At 27.7% G+C, this 19,483-nt stretch overlaps 1 protein-coding gene across 1 annotated transcript; it reads left to right on the forward strand.

The window, feature by feature from the left end:
- The first annotated feature begins 2,586 nt into the window (after positions 1–2,586).
- On the forward strand, positions 2,587–7,266 carry LOC124909813. The gene is made up of 4 exons (XM_047450449.1): positions 2,587–2,748; positions 5,779–6,198; positions 6,285–6,425; positions 6,732–7,266. Exons 1-4 carry the CDS (start codon positions 2,587–2,589, stop codon positions 6,981–6,983), a joined length of 975 nt encoding a protein of 324 aa, XP_047306405.1. The 3' UTR covers positions 6,984–7,266.
- The last annotated feature ends 12,217 nt before the right edge of the window (positions 7,267–19,483 follow it).

The raw sequence follows: 19,483 nt of genomic DNA on the forward strand, positions 1-19,483 counted from the left end.
ATTTAAGCTAACATATTTCATGGCTATTTTAAAAATAAAATTTAAAAGTTTTTTTTATATATAGTTTCTTATCTTAAAAATGAAATAAAGATTTTTAAGTTTAAAATTTTAAGTCCATTAAAAGTTATTTTTTAATCCCGTAAATATTTTGAGTAGGATTATAAAAATAATTAATTTTTATGGATGAGATACCTTGGGAATCATTCTTTCTTCTAAATAAATTTTTTGGCATGCTTGTTTCTTTTTTCAAGTTACAAATTCAATTAAGCATGCATCACCTTCACTGGTCGCTTGAAATAACTAGGGCCTACTGAAAGAGGTATTCTTTCATTTGGACCCTTAATTTTTCGTTCATATGTACTTTAATTAATTCTAAGTCTTTAACTTATTAATTAATTTAATTTTATTTTATAACTTATTAATTACACAAATCGCAATGTTTTTTTATTTATAATTATTTAATATAAGACTTAATCCCACTTTAATATTTTGACAACTTATTCTTTCCACTTTGATCCTTAATTTTTAAAGATTCCTTGGTTATTTTTTTTTGGTAGATTTACGTTAAAACTACAAATTTAGGATTTTTTTCATTTTATCTATATCTATAATTATCCTAAAATTATACAACATTAATTAAAACTACCAAAATTTAATTAAATTATTTTTCATCTGTTTTTATTTATCTTTATATAACTGTTATATTAGTTGTTTTTAACTAATTATATTAAAATATAAATTATTTATTCATTATAATACAAACAAAATTATAATTTGAAAATGATGAGAAAAAGTTTTATGAGTATTCAATATCCATTTAATTAATCACATATTTTATTTATTAATGAAAATATTAAAATCAACTTTTCAAAAATTTTATTAACCATGTTGTCTTTTTCAAATATTGTTGAATGTAATTATTTTTTAAATTTAATACATGTTATTTGAAAGTAAATTCTTATAGTTATTGAATTGATAAGAGGAAATATTTTATCAATTCCTAGTTATCTTCTTACATAATATTATGTAAATAATTAAACGAGTTTTGATATTTGAAGTAAAAGGTTTTAAAGTTAGACTTTTTTTTTTTTAATCCCATAATTATTTTGAATAGAATTATCAAAATAATTAGATTTTATGGATGAATGAGACACATTGGGAATCATTCCTTTTTTTAAATTTTTTTGGCATGCTTGTTTCTTTATTTCAAGTTACAGATTAGCATGTATCGCTTTTAAAGTAGTCGTTTCTTTCCTTGAAGTAACTAGGGCCGGCTGAAACAGAAGATTGATATTCTTTTAGTTAGACCTTTTATTTTCATTCATATTTGTTACTTTAATTAAATTCTAACCCTTTAACTTATTAATTGAATCTATTTTATTTTAGAATTTTATTAATTAAACAGATTTCTATATTTGATTTTTTTATAATTATTTAATATATGACCTAGTCCCAGATTAATATTTTTACAACATATTCTTTCCATTTTTATCTTTGATTTTGAAAGATTCTTTAGTTAATTTTTCATAGATTTATGAAAATTACAAAGGTAATTTTATTTATTTTATCTATATCTATAATTATCTTATAATTATATAACCTTAATTTAAAATACTCAAATTTGTTTAAATAATTATTTTTAATGAAATTTCTTTATTTTGATATAACTAGGGCCGCACTTGGGGTAAGCCCTCGTGTTAGAACAACCCATTTACTATACATTTTTTTTTATATATTTAGTTAAAATTTATTATTTTTTAAACATAAAATAATATGATTAAATAGTTAAAGATAAAAATTAAGAATTTTTATTTGGTTATATAATTAATTTGCACCAAAATCAATTTTATTTTATCAATTTTTAAAATTAAATTTAGGGCAATAAAAAAGTCACATTTTATTCTTGTAGGACAGCCCAAGTCTCGGTCATGACTAATGAAATCCAAACCCTAAAACTAATGAGATCATTTTGGAATTATTAATAATCCACTCAAACAATTAAAAAAAGCCATTAGAATTCCAATATATTTTTAATAATTATACAAACTTATGCTCCCATGATCTCAAAAATTGGAATCATACACAACCTATATAATTTGTAACCTTAAAAACAAAAACAAAAAACAAAAACAAAAATACTAAATTTAATTTCATTTTAATATCTTTGTTTGTTTTCAATTTATTTTTTTAACATCTTTAATATATTCTACCAATAACTAGAAAATAAATAAAAATAATAATTATTTAAATAAAATATATTATTTTATTAAAATAAAATATATTATTTCCATATTAACTATAGAATGGGAATATGAAGTGTACTTTCTAAACTTGGAGGTCAAGTTTTGTAGAATTAAAAATTTAGACAAGTTTAAAATCTGTAATAATAATTCTGTGTCGGAAACCTGAAAAAAGCCATTAATATATATCTGTCAGCAAGCGGTGCTGAATGGTGCATAGGGTTTCGGGTTTAGCGGTGATGTTCTTGGAAATATAATCTATCTGTCTTAGGCTGGCGACGATCATAATCCCACAAAAATTACTACTTATTATTTCCGGAGCGGACGGAAAAATCAAAGATTTATGATGGAAGAAAGAGATTGGAAGAACTTCAAAAGCCTTGTTATGAAAGCAGCTGGTCTTGATAAAGAGGATGTACCGGAATCAAGGAAGATTCGTATTGAGAATCGACTACGGGAGTTATTCCCTGCAATTCGCAATGTTCCTGATAATCCCACCTATGCATCGGTATATCCTTATCTATTTGGTTTATTTAGATCAGATCTTATTTGTTTTAGGTTATTTTATTAGCAAAATTCGATTTCTCAATATCTATATATGCATGCAAGGAAGATTGATTGTATTATCAAGAAATAATTTCTGTCTAATGTGGATTAAATTGGGTTTTAGTTTTTTTAGCTGATTGATTTGTTTAGTTTATAAGAAACAATGAAATGATTCTTATATGATTCTGCCTGTAATAGTATAATAACTTATGGAGAAGAGACGATGAACTTATCTAGTCAGTTTTCAAAGTAGATGTTGATAGTGGGATTAAGTTGAGACTACTAAAGAGAGTTCAACTTTGTTGCAGAGTCACAAAGTTATCTTCATTGGTGTAGTTGACAGATTGATGTTTGACATGATTTAACACTTTTTTGAGCTGTTTCATACTCCTTGAGAATAAAAATCTGATCAACCTTCTTATCCATTTTTTTAAAAGGTAAAAAGGAATGTAAGTTGTTCTTCAAACTTTACAAAAATGAGTTTTTAATAAACAAAAATAAATGAAGAAAGTTTAGTTGATAAAACAAATTCTCATGCCTCATGCAGATCCATCTTCATTTCTCGGATCGAAGTAAATGCAATGCATGCAACATTACTCCTTGTAGTCTTTCAAATTTGTAGTTTTTTCCGTCTAAAACTCTTTTATTTATTTCCATAGACCTTCCACTATATTAGAGATATTCAATCATCCGTGATATTGTTGTTATATATCCCCATCCAATCCATTTAACCCAATATTTGGCGACTTTGAGCGGTGGAGAAGAATGTGGTTGATGAACTCCTCACTCAAACAAATGTTTAATCTACTAGGGAGATGAAATTCCTTCCTTATTTTGAAAAAAGCACTTAAATCAGTCAAGCTTTATAGTGCTAATTTGTTTACAGTTAGTAACATCAACCACCCTTTATGTTCCATCTTACTGAGTAAGAGATGAAATTGTGAATGCTGAGTTCTTGGTGAAAATTCTACAAATTGAGTATTTGAATAGATATGCATTACAAATTTGAAATCTTCTTTATAAATTGATCATTAGCTTTAAACACTTTATGTCCAGATGTTTCGTTTATGTGAAATATGAGACTTTTGTACTGTGAAATAATGCCTTGTTATCACACCATAAAATAATTGGAAGCTTAACTTTATTATCCAAATACATGAGAAGATTGGCAAATATAGATTTTCAAATGAACCCTCTACAGACGAATTGATTGTTTCTTCCGTTACCACTGTATAGGCTTCACAGAGTAAAGAGTAACTGATATACTTCTATTACAACAGCTAGTATATTAGAACAGTTAGTATTTGAACAGGTAGCTAGTCATCATCTAAGAAACATTCAACATTCATCTCATAATTAAAAAGAAAAATCAAAATAGATGTAGAACTTTATAGGTGCTTCACAACCTACAATACAAAAGTTCAATGTTTAATACTAGGATCATGTATGTATTAGCATAATTTTGTGAAATTAAGATAAAGTAGTGCTTCCACTAAATATTCATGCTTTCATCCATCTATATTTTAAAAACTTTTATTAGGGAAGTTTTAGCAAGTTTAACACCCATTAGACTAGTATCAGCCAATATATCAAATGTATTTTATTTGATTAGCATACAATCTAATCTATACTTACAAATTTGAAACCCAAAAAATCTTTTGCTTTATCTAGGTTCATATGGGGAATACTCCATTCAAATAATTTTTAACTTTGAATATTTTTGTTATTATGTCATTCCGTGTATACGTACACAAGTAATACAATAAAACTTGTTTCATGTTGTTTGATAATGTCCTTGGATGATAGTGGTAACCCATATTAAGTGAGACAATTAGGAAATGGTCCATTAACAAGATGCTTGTTTTAACCTATATAAACATTTATTTAGCTTACATATTTTGACCTATAGCTGTTGCAGTGTATCCTTCACGAGGCACCATATACATTTCTTCATTCATGTAAGAAATAATGTAAGAATCATTGTTTAATTTTAAATAATGCAAAGTCATTGATAAAAATATGCCATGAAAGTTGATGCCTTTCTTCTGATGATATAATTTTTATATTAATTCTGATCCATCTCATTTCAATTTAGTCTCGATCCATCAAGTATTAATGACTATATTTTAAATTAGAAGTATAGTTAACTCCCAAGGATTATTGTTCTTTCAAGGATTATTCTTTTCAACACTTGAGATGATTGTGTATTAAGGAAAGAATATTGATAAGGGATGGAGAATTTGCTTCTGAAATGCCATTCACGTGCGGACAATTTATAATATTATTTAGTTCAATAGAATAATATTTATCTGTTTAGTTTATTAGCAGAATATTTATCTTTCTTATTTAATAGAATAGTATTCATCTTTTTAGTTTAGTATTAGTCTTATTAAATGAAATTATGAAAGATTATACTTCTAGTTATGTAATTTTACTTGTTTGTAGATGATATCATTCTATATAAGACAGCTTATAGATCGAAATGCCATATATGAATGATTTAGACATGAATAAGTGAAAGGAAATGTGGGGATGTATATGTTGAGGTCAAGAGTAATCTAGATATGACTGATCTAGATAAGGTCTTGTTAAGTGGTGTTTAATTTGATAAATCAAATGGCCATTATTTTCTTGGTATATATATATATATATATACATATATTTTATTTCATTCCACAGATTTTAGAGCAGTAATTGAAGAGTTTGTTGATTTCTTTTAAATGAGTTCAAACTCCAACAAATCACCATAACATAGTCCACACAATTCCATAAGATTTGTTTTTAGTGCGATTTGAATTGATTAATTCTAATCGAATTGATAAAATCCAACTGAGATAGTTTTTACCTAGTTGAACTGAATTGTGTAGAATAAGGGGATCTCTATTGTACATAAATGATTTGATTATTTGGGTTTTGTGCAGGAATTAATGATGATGATAATGGGATGATTTATATGATTTGATTTGAATGTGATTATGTGTGTTTTGTGCAGATGATTCTTAAAGCCATAACGGATTTAAATGAGGAAACGGGCTCTTCAGAAGAGGCAATATCGAATTTCATGAAAACTGAGTACAAGACTCTGCCATGGGCTCATTCTACTATTCTTAGGCATCACTTAAGAAATCTTTGTGAGACTGGCGAAATTGTAATTACCGATGAAATGCTCTTTATGCTACCTAAAGATCCAGCTGAGACAAACCTCACCCTAGATCATTCAAGGGAGCAACAACATGGTAAACAGGTTCTATCCCCTAAAAGGAATAATGCTGAGAAAGTACACAAACTGAATAAAAATTGGGGAATGGGTGTGTTTCAAATGGAAAAGGAACATCACAGGCCGAAAATTATACTTAAGTTTAAATGTCCGAATTTAGATAAACCCGATGGTTCACAGGGATATGAAGAACAGGTAAGCTTTGCAACGACATTATCACTGTATAATTGCTGCAATGTTCTTTTTAATGTATTTCATACATGACTTTCCATTTATTACAGTTAGGGCGTGGGCAACGTAATAAGGGTAAAAGGCGCAAATCTTTTTTTTGTTTGGACCAAAGGTCTCTAGAATGTCCAACTCCTCGTAAACAAAGGAGTAAAAGACCTGCAAGATTTATAAACCCTACCCAAAGAAATGAGGTAAATACCAGCTGACTTGGTCTCAATTTGTTTTATATCAGAAAAATCTATATTTGTTATGTTCATCAGAGGAAAAAGTTTTTTTTTTGTTTATGGATCTTTATTGAATTGAGAAGTTATCTATGCGGATCTAGAAAAAGTGTTTCCAAATGGTGTATTAATTGAATCATGATCCAAATTGAAATCTGATAATGATTGAGATTTCATTTTACCAAACACAAAATTAACTTATAAATTGTCATATGATTACAGTAATTTATCATTTCTAATGAAAACATTATTGCTATATATTTCATTCCCTGGCAGGCCTTCCAGTTTGGAGGAGAAAGGAAGTATACTCGGTTTTTGCTGCCACATGAATCCAATGAAGACAAACCTTTAGAAACGGCCAGGATTTCGTTGCCAGCTACTCGTCCTCAAGGGAAACCTCCAAAGTGCAAATTGATGAATGATGGAGAACCGAAGTTTTCTGCAACGATACCAGAAGGGATAATTATTGCATTACCTGCACAGCCCAAGAAGCAGGTGAAGCTAATGAGGCAGAGCTTGAAAATGTAAGTTGATGTATCATTTTGGTAGTTGATTATGAGGCTGGTAAGATTTTGAGGTAAAAAATGGATGAATGGAGATACTTTTTCCCTTAGTTTAAAACAAGTACTATCACTATTCTTGTTTTGATTTGAGCTTAGAACTAGTCTCTTTGTTCATATTGGCTTCTCTTGGTTAGACAAGTTAAATGTCATTGAGTGGATATTTTTTGCTCAAGATGTTGTACTTTTGGTTTGTATTGGTCGAAAGAACCCATGATTGCATCTTTATTGTTATAAGTAATTTTCTTTTACATAGATCTGTGTTGATTTGGAAGATATAGTAGAGAAGATTGAATTAATCAGATTATAATGTTTAAATATATAATATAGTATTACATGGTTACCATTGCAACTACTTATGAATTTAATCTATAAATCATTTTCTTCTAAATTGTACTTCTAATTACTTTAATTAAACAACAAGTTTGTTAGTAAAAGATATTAACTAGTCATATTTGATCCAATTGAGAAATACCCAAGCACATATCATATTTTCAGATATTTATTGATATACTTATCTAATACAATGTGTCACTTGGTGTAAATGTATTTTTATTGAATGAGACCACAAGATCCTAATTTTATAATATATATTTATTTTATTTTTAATATTGGTATTGTTATAATTTAATTTTGGTAATTCTAATTTGGTGACAATTGATTGTCTTCTAATATTTAATTTTTGATTTGTAATAGTAATGAGGTTGTTATCTTATTAAAACAAAAGTTCAGCTTAGAAATCGTATATATGCTATTGGTTGGCTAAATAAGTTAGATTTTTTTAACTTATCAGTGTGTTTTACGAAATTAGTCTTCATATATTTTTTATAATTTGAAATTGATTTGCTTTTTTTACATAATTATAATTTATATTAATTATAAATTTAAAAAGTTTTAGATTAGCGGGTCTTACACTCTAGTTTACGAGACAAAACGGATCGGGTGGATCGGGTTAAAGAATCTGTTAACCCGGGAATCATATTAACAAATTATGAAATAATATGAAGAGTCACCGACTAAAAAATTATATTAAAGAAATTATACTAAAGGAAATAAGGAGTATTTTTTAAAATTATTAGTCTCCATGTTTATTAAATTGATTTTAAAATATCTTTTTAATTTTGATTAAAATATATAATTTTTATCTTCTCTCCATATTTATTATATACATCATTATTTTAATTTTTTTTAATTTAATATAATTATATATTAAAATTTAAAAATATTTTTACCTTAATCTTTAATTAAAATTTCTAAATAATTTATTAAAAAAATAATTTTATACCTTATATAATTAATTAATTTTCTTTTATTAATTATATATTTTATTTATTATTTCATTATTTTAACTTTTTTTTGATTAATTTAATATAATTATATATTAAATTTTAAAAACATTTTTAATTTAGTCTTTAATTCAAATTTACAAATAGTTTATTAAAAATTATTCTTATATTTATTATTTGTACAAATAATTAATTTTGTTTTATTCATTATATATTTTATCGATTATCTAATAACAATGATTAAATATTTATGCATACATAAAATTTTAAATTAAATTCAACAATCACAAGTGGTCTAGTGATTAAAGTATTTGAGATTAGAGTTCATGTCTCAAATGAGACGGATTTATAAATATTAAAATGAAAGTGATGGTGCATGTGGGTGTGGTGGGTGTGAATTGCAAGTTTGAGGGATGAGAGAATGATGCGTCGTATTGAGATTGAATGCATACTTCATGTGATGTCCCTATGTAAATGCGTGTGTGAATTTGTGGTCGATGGGGAAGGCCTACGTAAATGTGTGTGTGAAGTTTTGGTTGATGGGGAAGCCAAAAAATAACTATTAGATGACATATGCGAGTCCCTATGTAAATGCGTGTGTGAAGGTCAGAAGTAAAGGTACAAATTACTCGAAGGAAGGTCTATTATTAGAGATCAATTAAAGAATGTCAATAAGTCGAAGTTTATTTTGGTAGAATATTAATTGTTTTTAAATTAAAATTTCAAATCAATTTTATTTAGTGTTAGTCACGAGATTAGTAATATGGTTGATCGATTAGAGAATGTCAAAAGTAAGGGTAAGATCGGTATAAAATTCTCGATGTGAAGCCTAATGAGAGATCAATTAGTGAAGGCTTAAAACGATGTCACAATATTAGTAAGCTAAAAATTTATCTCGATAGAATATTAGTTATTTTAAATTAAAAATTGAACTATATTTTTATTTAATCATTATTAATATTATTTTTGAGTCAAAATTTGAGGGATAAGAGAATTATGGTTCGAATTGAGAGAGTGCGTGTTAATCACGAGATTAATAATACGAGAAGTCGATTGGGGAATGCTAAAAGTAAGGATAAGATCGGTACAAAATGCTCGAAATGAAGTATAATTAGAGATTGTTTAAACTTTAAAGTGAGGTTACAAATAAGTCGAAGTTTATTTTGATAGAATATTAGTTTTTTTTTTAAATTAAAATTTTAACTATATTTTTGTTTAACCATATTATTACTATTTTTATTTTTGTAAAATGATAAGATATTTTTATAATAAAAATTATTAATTAACTAAAATCTTAAGAACTCGAATATAAATAATAATCGAGGTAAAATGTTATTATAAAATATTTGAAATTAAATAATAAGGTTAATTGAGAAATATTTAAAGTGATGTCAAAAAATTAATAAATCTTAAATTTATTTTGGGTGATCAATAAATGATTAATATCATTTTTTAAAGTCAGATGAATATTAATTTTTTTACTAATTCTTTCAAAATAAAAAAATTTAAATACTTTTTTATTAATATTATTTTTTCATAACGGATCATATATTTATAATAAAAGTTAATAAGTAAAATGATATTTTAAATAACCCAAAAATTAGTAATATATTAAATAGGGTAAGAGATCGTTACACAAAGTTTTAAAGCGGGGTAACGATTAATAATGAGGTCAATTGAAAAATGTTTGAAGTAAGGTAATAAAATTAGTATGTTAAAACTTAATTTGGGTGATAAAAAAAATATTAATTAATTTATAAATTTGAATGAATATTAGTTTTTTTAAATAGAAATTTAATCATTTTTTTATTTAATTATTATTAATATTTGTTTTTCATTAAATTGTAAAATATTTTATAATAAAAATCTAATAAGTAAAATAATATTTTAAAGGACCAAAAGATTAATAATAAACTATGATAAGAGTTCATAGTGGTCAAAAAAAAGTCTAAATTGAAAATTGGTTTAGTTAGATCATACAATTAGAATTCATAAGTCTAAATTAATTTTTGGTGAAAAACAAATCAATATTAATTTTAAAATAATATTAGTTTTTTTAATAAGCTTTTTAAAAATTAAATATTTTTTTATTTAAACATTATTTTTTTTAATAACATACTTAATAAGATATTTATAATAAAATTATAAGTAAAATTGTATTTTAAAGAATAATAATTATATATTAATTAATGATTTATTTATCTATATATATATAATTAATACAAAATGTAATATATAAATATATATATATATATTAAAATAATAAAACATATATTTAACTTTTTTTTACATGTTTTAAATCTTTAATAAATATTTGTTATTTTAATTTATAATATTATTATAAATATAATTTTTTAACACAAAATATTATAAAATTGAATTATTATTATTTTTAATAAAAATAATAATTAATGTTATTATTTAATAATATAAAAATTAAAAGTTATATATATAATAACACTTATGTATATAGATATATAGTTTTAAAATAAGAATTTTATACTAACATGTTTTCTTAATAGACATTTCACCTATAATTTAATTAATATTTTGACTTGGATAAAATATTATTTTTGAAATTTTTGAAAGAATATAATAGAAACTGAAACAATTATATACAAAAGAGAAAAGACACAAACATATATTTTGTTCAATATTATTCTCGCCAATTTGAGATAATGTGATAATTCACGTTAAAAAAACAAAAAAAACAAAATTAAATTAAGTCAATAGAAAAGGGAGGTAAGTAAAACCGAACAAACTGATAAATCGAACTGAACTGTAAAAAAGCTTACGGAAGTAATTATAAACCGATTGAACCGAGTTTTGATCGGTTTATAATTTTTTTTACCGACCATGACCGATTCGATTGACGGTTTAGATAATAAAAAACCGATGAAAAAACCGACAGATCGTATATATACGTGTTTAGATATTTTTTTTTTAAGTATGTGTCTTTGTAGGTTAGTGTTAATATAAAGATGATGCTTATTTTTGGTTAAGGCCTCTAAGAGGAGATATTTATTATTTTATATATTTGATGACTTTATTTTTGTAAAGATTTAATTAATATTTTATTATATTTTCTTTTAAATTAAATAATTATTTTTTTACTTAATTTATTAAACTTTTATTCATAAAAACTTTTTGAATCAGGTTTTTATTCTTTTAGTTTATTATATTAAAATTTTATTATTTTATTTATTTTCTACTTTAATATATTATATATATATTTGTTATTTTTTCAACTATTAAATTGATAAACCGACTGAACCAATTTTATAACCGACTAAAACCGAACTCCGATCAAACTAAATTGACATTTAACCACTAATCGACGGATGAAGACTTTGAAAAACCAAACCAACGGCTGGGATGAATTTTTTGGTGAAAAAAACGACCACACTGAACCGCTTACACCCTTAAAAATGACCATATTTGCAAGATTTTATTTTAGTTGTCCCAATCTCAAAAATAAATATAAAAGAAAATTTATAAGAGATGTGAGATTAAATAACTTCACATAATATTAAAAGAATAGAATAAGTAAAAGAACAACATACCCACAATATTAAAATTTCTCAAACTTATATATCTTATAGATAATGTCTAACCATTATGATATTATGAAATTATGTTAAACACAATATAATGGTAATATTTATGAAATAAAATTTAAATGATTATTAATTTTAAAAATCATGTGTAAAGTTATAAATAAAAAATAGAACTTAAATGTGTCATTTTTTTATATAATTTTTTTTAATTAAGGTGAAAATTTATTTTTATTGTATTTAGTTAAGTATTTTTAAACTATTAAATATAGCACCATTGATATATTATATATTTTGATTCAATTTTATTTTTAAAAATTTTGATTTTCTTAATTTTATGTTTTAAATATTTCGTTTATATATATTTGTTTGTTTTCATATCGTACGAGAATCCTCCTAGTTTATATAATATTCATCTATTACTTATAAATTATTAATTTAATAAATTAGTAGTTTATAATATATTCTTTTAATTTGAGATTATATATTTTTATACATGATATTTTTTATTTTAAAAAATTAGTAAAACTATTATAGAACATTATTAAAAAAAAATTACATTTTTTAATCCACTTCTCATTTTATAATATATTTATTTTTCAATCATACAAAATAAACACAAAAATAATTATTTCCATTAACACAGTTCATTATGTTTCTGTATTTATTTATTCGTTATGAATTTAGTTTATTTAAAATTGTTCAATGTTTAATAATTAATTTCGAATCCAACTGATATATCGATTTAAAATTAATTATTGATATCTATATATATATAATGATGCTTAATTTTTAAAGTGTCCGGATTGACGGGTCGAGAGCTGTGGTTAATTTGGATACTTGGGTCGGATTGTGGGTTTACCCGTTTTTAAATTTAAAACGGTTAAAAATAAAATTAAAAATGCTAGAAATATGTTTCGAACTTGCAACCTAACAAAACAAGTACAACTCTTTAACCAACTAGGCTACAAAGACTTTATATTTTAAATTCAACACCAAATTTGATAAACGCGGGACGTTTTAACATTAATATAAGTTCAACTTTTTACCTAACTAATCTATATATATATAATGATGCTTAATTTTTAAAGTGTCCGGATTGCCGGGTCGAGAGCTGTGGTTAATTTGGATACTTGGGTCAGATTGTGGATTTACCCGTTTTTAAATTTAAAACGTTTAAAAATAAAATTAAAAATGCTAGAGGTATGTTTCGAACTTGCAACCTAACAAAAACAAGTACAACTCTTTAACCAACTAGGCTACAAAGACTTTATATTTTAAATTCAACACTAAATTTGATAAACGCGAGACGTTTTAACATTAATATAAGTTCAACTTTTTAACTAACTAATCTATATATATATAATGATGCTTAATTTTTAAAGTGTCCGGATTGCCGGGTCGAGAGCTGTGGTTAATTTGGATACTTGGGTCGGATTGTGGGTTTACCCGTTTTTAAATTTAAAACGGTTAAAAATAAAATTAAAAATGCTAGAGGTATGTTTCGAACTTGCAACCTAACAAAACAAGTACAACTCTTTAACCAACTAGGCTACAAAGACTTTATATATTAAATTCAAACACCAAATTTGATAAATGCGGGACGTTTTAATATTAATATAAGTTCAACTTTTTAACTAACTAATATATAATGATGTTGAGTAAATGGATACTTGGGTCGGATTATGTGTTGACCCACCCATAAATTTAAAACGGTTAAAAATAAAATTAAAAATGTTATCCGTAATTTTTTTCACGGTTTTTTATATTATTACTCGTGCAAATGCACGGGCTAAATGCTAGTTTAATTAAGTGTAGTGAGTATTAATAGAAATATTTTATAAATTAATTTGTTGGCTCAAGATTCTAATATTTATAAATTGGGTGATGTTTAAAAATGAGTGTATGCATTAAATTTTCTTAATAAAGACAATAAAATTGCAATCTTGTTCTTTCAAATGAGGTAGTGTTGTGGAAGTGTTTAAAGAGGTCACGTCTTTAAAAAATTTAATAATTTTTTTTTTATTAAAACCAATGAGTAATCGTCAGTCCTAGAGTCTTGTCTACGTCATAATTGTTAATAGTGTTGAGGAGTTTATCAGCGATAAAATCCACTTCGCTCATAGTTCGTTGCTCTATAAAATCTCATTGAAAGAGATGCCAACAAGAGTAGGCATTCCTCTTATAGTCTAGGTGATAAGCTCCTTATAATATGAGATGACGATGTTGTTAATGTAATTCGAATCCTCGATATCTTAGCCGATATCTTAGCCATCGATTTTCATAATAGAAATTGGATTATATCTCTTTCGGGTGTTCGCGAAATTGTTAAAAAATCTTATGTTAGAATCTTTGTCCCTTATCCATAAACATCTTAATTCTGCCAAATATTTTTCTCCTCCCATTTGTACAAATAATATAAATGTCAAAGAGTTCCATCTTGCTAGCGATTTTGGCTTTCGTTAGCTCCATTTTCTCACGACTCTATCTAACACGTTAAACTAAGCACTAACGTTTGAAATGAGATATTTAAGGGACCCAGATAACTGATTTTATTTTCATTAGGCTTAAAGAGGGAAAAAAGAATATCTTTCTTGAGGAGAATGTTTCTCTATCAACTATTTTCTACGATGCAGGTGAATTTCGAATCCGTCTACACCCTTGGACTTATAACTTAGTTTTAGCATCATCAAAAAGGGGGGAAATTGTTAGATTAAGTTAAAGAAATAAAAATGGGAAAAATTATTAAATTAAGATTAAAGGAGAAATCATTAATTAAGTTGAGTTATGAAAAATGATTTAATTGATCAAAATGAATTTAGGATAATTAAAATCAGTACGATATAGTTTTGATGATGCGTTGATAAATGTATAAAACTAAGTTTTGTAAATGTTTTAATGTGCAGGTATATTTGAAGAGGCGCTGGGAGCAGACTTGTTCCAGCAACAGAGCTGAAGGAGCACTGACAACAACCTTGCTCCAGCAGCAGAGATGAAGAGGCGCTGACAGTAGGCTTTTTCCAGCAGCAGAGCTGAAGAAGCGCTGACAGCAGGCTTGTTTCAGCAGTAGAGTTGAAGGAGCGTTATCAGCAGCCTTGCTCCAGTAACAGAGCTGAAGAGGCGCTGACAGCAGGCTTGTTCCAGCAGCTGAGCTGAAGGAGCACTAATAGCAGTCTTTCTCTAGTAGCAAACTAAATGAGCGTTGACAGTACCCTTGTTCTAGCAGCAGAGCTGAAGAGGCACTTGCAGAAGACTTGTTCCAGTAGCAGAGCTGAAGAGGCGTTAGCAGCAGACTTGTTTCAGCAGCAGAGCTGAAGGAGCGTTGACAACAACATTGCTCCAACAGTAGAGTTGAAGAAACGCTGACAGCAGACTTGTTCCAGCAGTAGAGCTGAAAGAGCGCTGACAACAGTCTTGCTCTAGCAGTAGAGCTGAAGAGGCGCTAACAGCAAGCCTGTTCCAATAGTAGACTTGAAGAGGCGCTGACAGCAGGTTTGTTCTAACAGCAGAGTTGAAAAGGCACTGACAGCAAGCTTATTCTAGTAGTAGAGCTCAAGGAGCACTGACAGCAGCCTTGCTCTAACAGTAGAGCTGAAGAGTCGTTGGTAGCAGGTTTGCTCCAGTAGCAGAGCTGAAGAGGCGCTGATAATAGGCTTGTTCCAGCAGCAAAGCTGAAGAAGTGCTGACAACAATTTTGCTCCTTCAGCACAACAGTGTTGTGCTAATAGCCGAGTAGCCCAACAGTAGTGTTGCGCCAACAGCTGAGTTCGCTATCATCAGACTTCTACAACCTCTTAATATGCCAAAATGTACAATTACCACGTATATGAATATTCCAACAGTCCGCGCACTACAATTCTGTACATCACGCACTAACGAATATTCGATTCCTAGGCGTACTATCCCATACGCCAGACGTACGACAAATGTACCGCTGCCACGTATCTACGAAATAGATTTGACCGTTGCCATGCATCAAATATAAAAAAGAAATCAAAGGACAACGACGAATATCACTCTTCCAGACTCTTGAATCCTTTGGCGAATTTCTACGCTCTTGGTTACTCTTTGATTACTCCCTCTCTAGCTCGTTCTTCACAAGTGAATACGTCAAGTCACTACATCATATTGAGAGATAATTTTTTGTATTTCCTGATAGCAATTTAGTATTGTAAGTTGAACAGAATATTGTATGTTCAATAGATAGTGTGATAACTAAGAGTTTAGAACATGCAAGTATTAAGACTTGTATTCTAAGTGGGTTTGTGTAGAGGCTATACAAATCAAAGTCTTTTAGTGGAATCTTTCTAGAAACAAAAGAAGGGTGACATAGAAATTTTATCTCCGAACATTCATAAAATCTTGTTATCTCTTTTCTTTGATTCATTCACTTCGTACATCTGTTACTTCAAATCTAGAAAGTAATTTCCGCACTTGAAACCGTTCAAAAGCTTGCTAAGATTTGTTAAAGAACTGAAACATATTTTCAATCTCTAATAGGATTAAAATCGCATTTAAAATGAAAAATTGAACAACAATATCTAACCCCCTTCTATTATTGTAACCGATCTTAACAATTAAGCTTAAAGAGGGAAAAAAGAAGATATTCCTTTAGGAGAAGGTTTCTCTACCAACTATTTGTTAACTGCCTCGACAAAACTTGGGTCCTCAAGGAGTGAGTTGTCGAATTGAAAATGTGATTTTGATTGAGCACAAAAGTCGCAAGAAAGTGTAATCGATCATTTTTGGGAAGAATGTCCTTCCCCAATTCCCATTGAAGAAAAAACTATCGATTCTAGACATATTGTTGTTATTGTAGTGTATTTTCCAGGTATACTTAGCTCCTTCCAAGACAGGATTTATGAGGAAGAAATTGTCGATAAATGTATTAAAAATGTATATTTTCTTTATATACCTTCTAGCGTTCTTCTTCTCGTTTGGTGACCTACAAAGATTGAAATCGCCTTCAAAGCACCACAACAAGGATCATCTATTGTGAATATCAATATTTCTTCGTTAAAGTCCGACTTTTTGAGTAGTCAACTAGCCCGTAGAGGTTTGAAAATCTATTTATTGTCGTTGGAAAGTTACATAAAATTGATGGAAAGAGAAAATGAGCCCATTTGAATGTCCTCTATTTTGAATAGATTGTTGGTTATTTCAATCTAAGTATACTTTTTTAGAGTAGAAGAAAAGATGGAAGGGAAAACGTAGTAATTTTGATTAAGCTGAAATCATTTAATACAACCAACTGAATAAATAGTGGAGCTAAAAATAGGGTAATACATAAACATGATATATCTTAGAAACTATAATAGAAACCAACCACTACATTAATAATTAATTAATCAACCACAAACTACAATTGTAACCCCAAAAAATTAGGGCTGATAATTTTGGACACGACACGAAAACACAACCCGGACCAAACATAAAAAAATCAGGTTAGGGTCATGTATTTTTTTTTGTTCGGGTCAAAATTAGGTTGACCTATTTAACTTTATTAACAAACATGTCAAAATCGGATCGACCTGACATGACCCAAAGTAGACCCGATAACCCGTTTATAAGTTTATTTTGTTGAATTTTGTGTTATTCTTTCTTATTCATTCCCTCATTTTCTTTTGTAATTTTTTTTATAAACGGGTTTGTGATTTAACTTTATTTTTATTTTGTATTGATGTCATTTTAATTTGAAATGGAGAGATGTGAATTAATTTTATCGGGTTTGGTTCGAGTTGAGTTAGGTAAATTGGGTCAAATGTGTCAAACGAGTCAAGTTTAGGTCAATCACAAATAAACAAGTCAGGTTTATGTTAGAGATTTTGACCAAAATTACTAAAATGTCAGGTTTATATTATAATTGTTCAACCCGTTAACCTACCAACCCGAACTCGTCAACCTGAAACTTACCTAAATTGTCACATTATTTTAAAAGATTTTGTTTAGAATATTCTGACCTTTTGAAATTAAATTAAATTAATTAATTTATGGTCAAATTTCAAATAATATTTTAAATTTGAAATACTAAAGTTAAAATTTGATTTTTAGCAATCTATTTTTAAATTAATTAAAAAATAATTAATTTTAAAGATTATTTATTTGATAAAGAGTCGCCAATTGATTTTTAATTTAAACTCAATAAAAGTATATGTGTACAAACATACTTTTAACCAAAGTTTCTTTTTAATTCATAGTTTGGTGATACTCAGAAAATGACTTTCGCGGCTTCATCCTTCATACCCAAACGATCTATACTTTATAAAATTTTGGCATGGGGAAAATTTGTTATATAACGTTTTATTTTACCAATTATTCTTCTGGTCCTAGACATGCATAGGTTTCGTGTATTTAAAAATTGTAACAATAATATTTAAATGCTGGTACATGTAGCTGATGATGATGACTATAGAGGAATTTACTTGAGGAACATCAATTTTAAAGGTATTAAGGTTTAAAAATAAATCTCAAACAAACTCTTATCAAAATATTTTTTATGAAAATATTCTAAAAATATTTTGAAATAATTTTTTATTTTTTTGGGATTTTTAGAAAATGATTTAGGATCCCAAAATTACAAAAGAAATTTTGGAATATTAAAAATGCAATCAAACAGACCTTAGGATTGGTGTCATCGGTCCTAGGTGCGATTTTTATCGGTCGGAGCTAATGCCCTAAGTCCTGGGTTAGAACTCCTTCGATTGGGGTGCTAGAGCCTCTCGATCGAGATGCTAAAATCCTCGGTCGGGTGCGGGTGTCCCTTGGTCGGGATGCTGAAATTTTCGGTCGAGATGTTGAAGTCCTTAGTCGAGGTTCAGGAATTCTCGGTCAGGTGCAGGTATTTTCGGTCCTAGATTAGCCTTGGGCTAATTTTGTTAGTCCTGAGTATGAAAAACATTTGGTCAGATGTTAGCCTTGGGCTAGGTTTTGTCGGTCCTAAGTGATAGAACGCTTTCATCCATGGAGTTCGCCATGGTTTCCCAACAGAAAGAGGTCGTCTCTTTGCTTGGGGTTGTTTGGCTTAGAGCACTCGATCACGGGGTTAACCCTGGGTTAGTTTCCCTTAGTCCTAGGAGCTAAGGACTCTCAATCCTAGCTAAACTTGAGTTAAGTTTCCCTGTCTTCAAGAACATCAAATTACAGGTTTTACAGTTTTGATTAAGGCTCGTATCATTTGATTTGATGGCATGGGAAGCTTCACAAACCTCTCATGATCATTTTAAACATCATCCCAATGTATCATTCGATCGTGATAAGGTTCCATTCAACCATAACAATTTTGGTACAAAAAACGGGTTTTTGTTTTTTGGGTTTTGATGAAATTTAAGAGTTTGTCAATAGCTTCTTTGTGCCTCATATACTTTAATGGAACCAAAATATGAACACTAACGGTTCATTTTGACCAATTCAAGAACTAAATTTTTTAATTTTTTTATAAAAGAAATAGTTTTTATCAAACATGATGAGGATGGATTGAAACTGGTCCAAATAGGTTCCCAACATCATTAGAAATATGTTGGGAAACTTTCTGGGTTGTTGTTCTTGATCAATAACTAAAGAACATAAAACCCGATTTTGAAGTTTTCTAAATTCAAATTTGAAGATTTTTTTATTTAGGTTGAATGATC

This window comes from Impatiens glandulifera, chromosome 7 (genome assembly GCF_907164915.1).
Source record: "Impatiens glandulifera chromosome 7, dImpGla2.1, whole genome shotgun sequence".
Taxonomy (NCBI): domain Eukaryota; kingdom Viridiplantae; phylum Streptophyta; class Magnoliopsida; order Ericales; family Balsaminaceae; genus Impatiens; species Impatiens glandulifera.